Source organism: Kryptolebias marmoratus, linkage group LG10, assembly GCF_001649575.2.
Source record: "Kryptolebias marmoratus isolate JLee-2015 linkage group LG10, ASM164957v2, whole genome shotgun sequence".
Lineage (NCBI taxonomy): Eukaryota > Metazoa > Chordata > Actinopteri > Cyprinodontiformes > Rivulidae > Kryptolebias > Kryptolebias marmoratus.
The window spans coordinates 3,012,710-3,023,042 of record NC_051439.1 but is presented as its reverse complement, the minus strand read 5'-3'; the positions used below and the strand labels follow the sequence as shown (position 1 = coordinate 3,023,042).

Genomic DNA, 10,333 nt, shown 5'->3' with positions numbered 1-10,333 from the left:
CCGTGGAGGTCGGCCGTGACTATGTTCTGCTCCGCCGAGGGTCCAGGGGGACGCCTCGCTCCGCTCTGCCAAGCCGAGGGTCCGGATGGACGCCTCGCCTAGTCTCCGAGGGGGTCGTCGAGGATGCCGTCGCCTCAGCACTGCTCCACTAAGGGTCGGGGTCGACTTCTTGCTCTGCGCTGCTCCACCGAGGGTCAGGGTCGGCGCTTGGCTCAGCTCAGTCACGTCGAGACGTTCGCTCTGCGCCCTGTCAGCCCGGCTCTCGCCTGTTTGGTCCACGTCAGCTTGACTCTCGCCTGTTTGGTCCACGTCAGTTTGGCTCTCGCCTGCTTGGTCCACGTCAGCCAGGCTCTTGCCTGTTCCGCCGAGGACCCTTTGAACTGTGGCCTCCCCGAGGACGGCGTCCGGCCCGTTCCTTAGAACTCTTGCCTTCCCGAGGACGGCGCCTGGGCCGCCCTCCTGAACTCTGGCTCCGCCAAGGACGGCGCCCGGGCTGCAATTGTGCTGTCCTCGCCCCTATGCAAATGCCCCACGCGGTGTCGCGTGGTCATGCACCTCCCAATTTTTATAAATTGCACTGGCCGCACGCACCACAAGCGCCGCGCTCCATTCAAAATGGACGATTTTGCTGCTCTAGCAGAGCTGGTTCACCTGTATTAGCATTTATATGATCCCTCTGTGAGAGAGCCACAGCAATAAACATGGAACCAGCGGGTTTAACCAAAAATGGTTACTTGAGCTGAAATTCAGCGGGTGGCTTTACAAGACTGAATATGGTAAGCATGTTTTGTTTAGTGAAAATATTAATATGACATGTGCTAATTTATCCTTGTTTAACAGTAAAATTATGCTATTAAATGCAGCATTAGATATGCTTTGTTTTGTTGTTACATGTGGTGATCCAACATGCAGCCTGTGCCACTAAAAGCAAAGTACAGTACAGCATCTCTCTATTTATCAGTTCTCTGTTGTTATTCATTAGCCTTGACATGAGACAAGTGTTGGTGCCTTGTTTGCACTTTTTCATTCATGTTAATTTACTTTATTTGTAAATGTGACTTAAATTAGGTGCAAACAATTTGTATTTATTTTAATTGTATTTTTGTTTAAAAAAGTATTTCAAGAGTGCCGTTTTGTAAAACTGTAGTTGTGTAAATATTTGACACAAATATCTTACAATATCACATTATAAGTAGCCATATTTTCAACTTTCTTTCTTTAATCTTTTTTTTTTTAATAAATCACAGTCGGCCAGCAAACACGGGTGAATGGCCGGCGAACAGCCACCTACCACTAGGCTTAGCCTCGTTTCTGGGGGAAACCCTGAACGTCAATGACCTCATGCTAAGGAATCCAAAAAGCAGAAGTGTAGAAGTGCAGTGCCTGGGCAATTTAAGGCAGGTACACATTAACAAGATGGCTTACTGAGACTTACAGCATCTTCTGCATTGAAAGCAAGTGTTTGGAAATACTTCCATTTCTAAGATGTCAAAAGAAAAAAATGTAATAACCAGAGCCATACTATATGTAAGTTGTGAACAAGTTTCCACCTAGTGCAGAAAGAAGAAAAAACAGCCGTCTGTTGCTGTCGCTGCTAACTAAGGTACCATCAGTTGAGTGCCATCAAAGTTTCTACCTAACTTGGAATAGGCAAAGCAAATTAAAAAGTTTGTTCTAATTTTTGTTGCGAAGAATTTGTGTCTGCATTCAGTCACTGAAAACTAGGTCTTCCGTGCTGTGTGTCACACTTAGGATCCACGACAGAACTGATTGTCCTATGTCAAAGAAATACTGACATAGCCATTTCCACACTCAGTCGTGGGATTACTGAAAAAGGCAAGTAAGATAGCTCTAAGAGGTGGACACATATTGCCACAGAATTTTATGTTACTGTACTTGGGATTTTGACTCATGTTCTTGTTCATTCACGTCTCAAAATCTTGTAGATTTTTTTTTTTCAGATCTAAGAGAGTCTATGCTTGAAATTGTGTTTGAAGTTTGATTATGGATGCATTGATAATCGTTCAGCCATCTGAATCGTAATAAAATCAAAAAGTAAGGTTCTTAAAAAGTCTTACCCCATGTCAAAGAGCTAATTAACTCCACCTGCTGATTAGTGAGAAAAAAAGCCATGCAGAGTAGTTTCATTTTTTTCTGGTTGTTGTGAAAATCATAGGCTATTTCATTGTTACATTTGGCTGTTATCTTTCAAGTATCTTATAAATTAGGTGATCAAAGAGCACATATTAACCCCAGGGGAAAGTCGCATTATTTTATATAGTTTATTTTACGCATTTAAATTTTTGTTTTGGCTGATCTTAAAATAATATTAGAGTTCATATTTTAAATTTAAAGCTGTTAAAAAGTAATTTTAATTTTTTAATTAACACAAGAGTGGCAGTTTTTTTTTCCAGCTGCCTACATTATGAAAGACTATGATCCTTATGATTTTTCAGGCATGATGAATTATATATTTGACAAATCCACCAATACTGTAGTTTACGCAAGAATCAATAGATGTCTTGTTTACTAAAATATTTAACAGCTGCAGCCTTAATTGTGACAAACTGTTAAACCCAACAGAAACAGTGGTAATTTTCATGAGTCCAGTTCATCTAAAAAGAGAAATATAAACAAGAATAAGCATAATAGGGTTACTGCATTGTAACATAACTTCTACCCTACTGCTTTTAGCGTCTGGTCCCTCATGCTCAATAGTTCTGACACCCTAATGCTGAGCTAAACTGCAGAAGGACAGCACTGTGAGGATTCAGCTAGTGATTATGTGGGTGTTGTAGATGATCACTCTCAGCTGGCAGCAACCGTGTGTGCTCAATATTTGATGTAGGCCCAGCTTCCACCACAAATCCTTCTCACAGTAACACATCGTGACCGTGGACGATAGAAACATCTTGTTTTATCCATTGTGGTGTTTGAAGGATACCCACGTCAACTGGAGGAGCAAAAGTATTTTACTTCAGAGTGTAGCTACAGCAGAAGGCTTCAGTGCTTCACACATGATTAGATCTATACAGATTAACTGGGTTTCTTCAGTATGTAAGCGTGAGTTATTTTACTATTATTGTACACATATGAGGATTGACATCTTTTACTTTAGGGGGAATTGTTTATGGTTTAATAAGCATCTAACCCTCCAGTGGCCTTCAGGTCAAATTGACCCAAATTCGTCTCTCTTGCTTTTGAGGGCTTCAGGAAAGTTAATTATCAGTTGCTGCCAAAGGATGAAGGTGGACAATAATGTTTTTGCCTTTGTGTCTATTTGTTACCAAAATATTTCATTAAGCACGGAATAAACTTTAATAAAACATTCATAAACTAAGCACTGGATTTAGACTTACAACCGATTCACCTGTGATAACCACAACCAATTGATCACTGAATAAAAGGCTATTCAGTGAAATTTGCAATTATTGACTGAAAACATATTCTGAGCACTAAAAAATTGCACAAGTTCTTTGCTTAACATTTTACCATGAAATATATGGTGCCAACTTTGTCTGTCTGTTAGCAAAATATCTCATGAACCACTGCAAAGTAACTTTTAGAAAATAGTCAGTGGATATACCTTTGCAACAATTATTGTCGGAGTCCCCTCCATTCTGTTATGTTGCAGGTAGGAAAAGCAGGAGGCGGGAATATACTTCACATCTTTATCAAACATCGAGGAGATAGAATATAGTTTTGTTTCAGTGCATAGCTACCACTCTTCTTCCCCCATCACCAAGGATACCAACCTCAGTACAATCCACAGTGACATATAGAGGTGGAGCTATATAATCACAACACTATCAAGATGGCCACCACAGCCAACTAGCTTAGAAAACATAAAAATACCCCAATTTCACGTATTTGGCTAATATATGGTGTGGTAGCAGCTGAAAGTCATTCACTATACATACTCTTAGTGTTAGCCATTGCTCAGCACTTTTGCTTAAAACTTTATACTTAACTGAACAAAATATCATATGAACCACTTGACAAATTTTAATGAAACTCTCAGAAAATAATCATTAAATGTACATCTACAACTGATTCAATTTTGGAGTCAACTAAATTCAATATGAATCCCACAGCCACTTAACATTAGCCAACACAAAATGTCTGTAACTGTCAGTTTTACAGATATTGAGATCAAATTTAGTGTGGTAGTAACTGAGTCATTCACAACATACACTTTGAGCGTGACATCTTACGATTATTGCATGAGATTGCTCATAATGTTATTATCAAGGTTTGACCAAAACAGCTTCAAGATTTTCATTTCTAAATATAAGATGATCCTAGTCTAAAACTACGGCATGAATGATAAGTGGGCAATATAAACTTCTTCAATGAATGCTAGGCCTTTAACTTTTTTACTGTGTGTGAGTTTCTGTGTCAAACAGCACAGTGTCAGATTTCCAAAGTTTGTCAGAGGCAGTTTTAAGAGCTGCAGGGATTGAAGAAGTGGCAGCAGAGCAGACAAATGCACAGAACCCTCTGGTGTCAGTCTTTGAATCTGTATTCCCAATGGGAATTCCTCCTCACCTCCAGTATGATAGCACTGTTAAGAAGTTAGTACCCCTATAGTGCTGAGGACAGACAAGGGCAGCAACCAGAGCATACAAAACCACAGTGTGAGCCAGAAATTCACCACAAAAATGCCAAAGTGTCCGTCAGAAAACTAATGAACTTTCAGACATTAAGTGGTGGGACCAGCAGCGTTAATTGCAGTTTGTCTGTATGACTGATATGCTGTGATTCAAAAGTGAATAGACTTCAAAATATTAGCTGCCCAGATGTCCTTTTTACAGCAGAGGCACAAGTTGGATGCTTGGCTGGCTGCAAGACTTAGAAAAGGTATTTAAGGATAAAACTAGTTATGACAAGAACAACTTCTCGTCCAACATCATCTGAAGAAACATATTTAATTGTTCAAACAATGTATGCATTCAGCTGAAGTTTTCTTGGACAAGACTACCAACTGCAGGGCATGGCAGGTAGAGATTAGTCTTTTTAGGACATTGCAACCAGGAGAGTGTTCAAACAAAAAAATCTGAAGAGAAAAAAATATGAGTAGATAAGGGTAATTTAATATAGTCTGAATCAAACAACAAGTTAATTCAGACCCAGCCTACATATAATATTACATTGCAATGAAATGCATTGGTTCATAGCAATATGGGTGGTGTGACTCCTTTAAAAGCGTGGAGCAAGTGCACAAGGGAAGCAAGGGAGGGAGACAGTCTGTGTCCATATAGGTAGTATCTCACTGGTTTGTAACTGTTAGAGACTCATTAGCGACTCAGAATTGCAAAAAACATAACACTGTTTGCAACCAGTAAGTCATGACTCAACTCTGTCTATTAGCAAAATATCTAAAGAACCACTTGACATATTTCATTGAAACTTTCAGAAAGCAATCATTAGATGTCTGTCAACAACTGAATAACTTTTAAAGTCAATTCAGTTGAAGATGGCCATCACAGTTAATTGATTTAACTCAGTCAATTTAGCAGATATTAATCTGACACAGTAGAGTGGTTGTAGCTGAGTGTTTTACAACACATACTCTGGGCATGACATCTAATGATTACATATGACATTATGTTGAAGGTTTTAGCAAAACAGCTTCAACTCCACAATTTTTCAACATAATTAGTCTAAAACTTTGGTGTGAAAAGCAACAGGCAATATTCTTCAATCAATGCTAGATATTTTAGTTTTAAAAATATATCTTTGTAAGCTGACACAGAAAGTTACACAATGTCATATCTTTTGGTATTTTCAAATGAACCCATCATTTAATAAATGAGTGCACGTGACTTGTTTGTTTATGTTCATACCTGGCAAGATATTGTCCAGATGAGGGCACTTCCAGTCGGTTTGGTTTGTCATAACAGTTGAGTATATTCTGAACCAGTGCTAAGTCCGGCCTCAGCATGGTCGCCGCAGTGACTGCTCGACCAATCAGCTGCAGAGCATCCCGTATGTAGAAGCTTATAGGCTTGCGACCGACCTCACCATAGGCTAGCAAGCCCAGGGGACCTCCTAAAGTGTGTAGTGAATCTGGAGACAAAGGATATCCCATGATCCACTGCAGTGAAGGTAGAGATGAGGTGAGGCGCTGAGCAGCCCGCAGGACAGATGAGAGACACTCGGGGTCAGATCCCAGGAGAAGAACGGAAGAAATAGGTGAGGGAGAGCGCAGGAAGCTAGTGGAGATGATGTTCAAAGCCTCTTCTTCCATTTGATCCTCCCTTTTCTCCTCGCTGGCCTCCCCCCTGCTTCTATCTCTGCCCCCTGTGATGCGAGTCAGGTTAATGATATCCCACAAATGCCAGGCAGGACCACTGTGCCTCTGCAGGTGAGTCAGCAAGCCATCGCTGCCTTCATCCCACCCTGGGCAGATCACAGCTGCTCCTCCCCAGCTGCCGCCGCCTCCTTGATGTCCTCTGTCCCTTTCCCCTTCTTCGCCTTGCAGGACAGCTAGCAGCAAGCTGCCCAGGCTTGATGGAGGCACACGGGCTGACATCTGCAGGTGAAATTGGTTCTGTAGGAGAAAAAAAGAAAATGATGGTGCAAAAGTTAAAAAAGAAAAAAAGGTGTGTGAAAGTCAAAGGGCTACAGAAAACAAACAGGTAAAAGAGGATAAAAAAGATAAGAAGAGAGATTGATAGATATCACCAAACTCCAACACCTCAGGGCTGAATCACATAAACCCCCAATAAACACAGCTTTTAGAAGCACCAGGGAGCTGTGAAACAATTCATGTTGCTGTAGTAATTTACCACAACTCAGATCAGAAGCAATCATATTTGTTCATTACCTCTCATTTTGACTAAAAAGAGTTGTGCTGATACAAACAAGGAGTCAATGATTCGCATCTAATCTGCAGCATCACAGTTGGCTTGGCGAGACAACAGTTGCATCCACAGTTCATCCAGAAGCCCACATTTCCAACCCCCTCCTGAAAACACTGGCTTGTTTCATACTGTTCCAAAATGGATAACACAGTTGTCCTTGAATGGAGCTCACAGATGGACCCCCCTCTCTTCCCTTTGACGGTCTCTATCCATTTTTCATCCTTTCAGTGCTCCAGGCAAGGCTGAGGAAGGCACACTGCTTTTATGAAGAAGAGCCAAAGGTTAGCTAAACACGACTTAGGATTTACTTTGACCAACTTCACATCACTACCCATCATCATAAATATGCAGCTGTGCTTAGTATGACACAGAGGCCTAAATATTGTCAGATTTTTGTAATGTTTGCAAAAATGCACACATCCAAAGACCAAAAACACAAAGCTATCTTTTCTGGATTGTCTGCAAAAATGCAGTAAGAACACTAAGACTGCTGAAGTTTTTTGAAGAAGCTGAACTAAAGCTAAAACTAGTAAAACAGTAACTAAAAGCCAGAGGTGGAAAAAGTACTACACGAACATACTCAAATAAAATTACAGTAACTTGATTTAAGATCTACTCAAGTAACAGTAAAAAGTAAGTCTTAAAATTTTTAGTATGAGGAAAAATTACTTTGTTACTTGTTTTACAACAGACGGGGCCTATCCAGTGTGATGCACAGAGGACAAGAGGACTCTTTCTCTTTTTTCTCAGCTTTAAAAAAAAAAAAACCTGCTCATTAGTTTTTAGGTAGTCTTGAAAATATAACCTCCTTGGTGAAGGTAACTAACCACAAAATGGCTGGTTAGAAAACTCTTAAATGACCTTTCCTGCTCTGAATTTTGATTACAGTTCATTCTTGCAGCTTTTAGCTCACAGATTTAAGACAATATAAACATGACTTTTCATGAGGTTCTGATGTTCGATCTGTGGATTACCAGAGAGCTTTACTAAAAAGTAAAAGTAACAGCTTAGCTGCTATGTTGAGCTAAAAGGCTGAAGTTTCAGAGTCACAAAGGAGGATTTCTTTGATTCTGATTAGATCACCATGGTAACAAAGACTGAATTCAGTTTTAGCTTAAACTGTCAGTAAAAAGCTCCATCTGTTCAATATTTCTTTTCTTAATGAAATCCCAGATAGAAAAATCAGACTAAAGCAGCATTTATATATCATCATAGTTGTACCTGTAAGATTTTAAACAAATAGATTATCAAATGAAACAAAACTAAAAATCTCACTGTCATTCTAAAAGCTAGTCAGCTCTCCACATGTTGCTGTTTTCATTTTCAAATTTAATCAGAATACAAAGTTTATTTAGGGATGTATATTTACCTCCACGAAAGAGACAATGTCTTCAGTAATGTTTGTTTGTTTATCCGTCTGTTAGCAAGACTACCTACAAGCTAATGAACAGATTTTGATGCAATTTTCAATAAATGTTGGGGTTGTCACAAAAGAAAAAAAAATTGGTGGTGATGCTACAACCTTTAATGATGCATAATGTTGGCACTATCCCAGTGCTTCCAGTTTACTTTTCATTTATTCTAATAAACAACCTTTGGATTTTAATTTCAGGAAAAAACATATTTAGTTTGACCAGAACTCATTTTTTTAATCAACTCATAAAAGTTCTAGGATGAGAAATATGAGAAATATCCTGGAAAACACACTCACAGGCCAACATTTCCCACATGCCTTAAAAGGATGCTGTTAGGTTACATTAAAAAATGTGGGAATTTCAGAAGATACTACTACCAGAATCATGAATTAAACTGATCATACAGTCTCTTCAGAATAACTGGACCTTCACTCTAAAATTTATACAGCTTCTGACTGGATGCAACTGTTAAATAATATTCCTGTTCAAACTTTAATATTACTGAGATATTTTTTCCCATTGTTTTGCTAATTTTGACAGAAGCCAAAATTAGCAAAACAACAGCTCAAATCCGAAAGCAGCAAAATTTGCAAAAACTTGGCTAAAACCTAAAACTAGCATAACAGTAACTAAAAACTATAAATCAAGCAAGTATGCTGATTGTGGTGGCAATGTTTTTATAAGATAACAATTGACTGTGTAATGTCTGAATTCCAAGTCTTGATCATATTCTGTCTGAATTCCACAGCCTGAGGTTTTCACCAAATGAACCTGTTACTCTTCAGTGAAACTACACTGACCTTGTCTCCTCCTTGCCTACCATCATTCTAATATCTTAGATATAAGCTCCTGTGTGGACTCTGGAGGTAGAGCTTTGGTTCGGATCTTCCCGTTCAGACCTGGGACTGAAGCCGTTGAAGCCGTCTTGAACTGATGTTAATTCTAAATTGTCTTTAAGGTTCTCTGTATGTCGTGCACCATACATAAATAAATCTGTTTGAGTGATTTAATCTAACAGTGCCTGGAAATTGATTTCTTCCACAACAGTGATGAAAACTTCAAAGTGCACAATTTTTTCCCCACATTTGGGGAGCTCTCAATGTATTTCTGGTGGAGAAAAAAATGTATAGAAAGTTAAACAGTTCAAAAACTGTGAAAGTTACACATTCCAAAAGTTATAGATGTAAGGTCCTGAATGAGCTGAACATACTGATACTTAAATGGCTAAAATAGCTGAAACTATTAGTATTACTAGTATTACTTTATTACTATATAATACTAGTAAATATAGTGTGGCATACTAATCCTAAATTGTGTTTTAGCTAACGTTTGGCTCTTTTGATACTAGTATTAGTATTGAAAGTAGTAGTTGGAGTCCAAAAAATGTACAGAAGAAATTATAAACTGCAAAATAATAATGAATCTGCAAGTATTCTGTACAGGTAGTCACACAAAAATGTGTGCTTGAAGACGAGATATTAAAACTTAAATGCAACTAAGACACATTCATTCAAATGGAAATATTCAGCAGGGAGCACAAAGCTAACAGAGCAACCCTCTGCTGAAAGTTTTCAAGTCCCTTAAGAGAGTACAAAAAAAATATTTGAAGTCTAGAGAATTAATGCAGCTATGTATTTATTCTCCTGGAACAAAGCAGGTGGTGTGTGTGTGAGGGGACAAGCAAAGATCTGTTCATCTGAACACAGCAGGTGGGCCGGGAAAGCATTTGGGATGGGTGATTGATGGTTTTGGGTTGTTCATGAAATGGCAGTGGGTGGAATGGACGAATAGAGTTAAGAAGGTGGTGCCTACGACAGGTGTGAGTTCTCGTCAGCCTGTTATTCTCAAGAATGAAACTACCATCATGCATGTTGTGTCAAAAGAAACATAAAGATGTGATGATAAAAGATCAACGGCGAGCCTCAGGGCAGCTGGAGGAATTACTGTGTTAATCTACACGTGTTTATTCTACATTCCTTAGAGGACGATCAGTCAAAATCTTCTGTTGTATTATTCGGCGCAAATTGCATTCTGAATTAAAAGCCTAGCATT

At 39.0% G+C, this 10,333-nt stretch overlaps 1 protein-coding gene across 1 annotated transcript in view; it reads right to left on the bottom strand.

The window, feature by feature from the left end:
- LOC108239047 (glutamate receptor ionotropic, NMDA 3A-like) overlaps positions 1-6,929 on the bottom strand; it is a 47,791-nt gene extending 40,862 nt beyond the window's left edge. The window contains exon 1 of the mRNA XM_017421507.3: positions 5,847-6,929. Within this exon, the coding sequence (XP_017276996.2) occupies positions 5,847-6,535 (689 nt within the window). The 5' untranslated portion in view covers positions 6,536-6,929. The remainder of the gene's footprint in view (positions 1-5,846) is intronic.
- Positions 6,930-10,333: the final 3,404 nt, after the last annotated feature.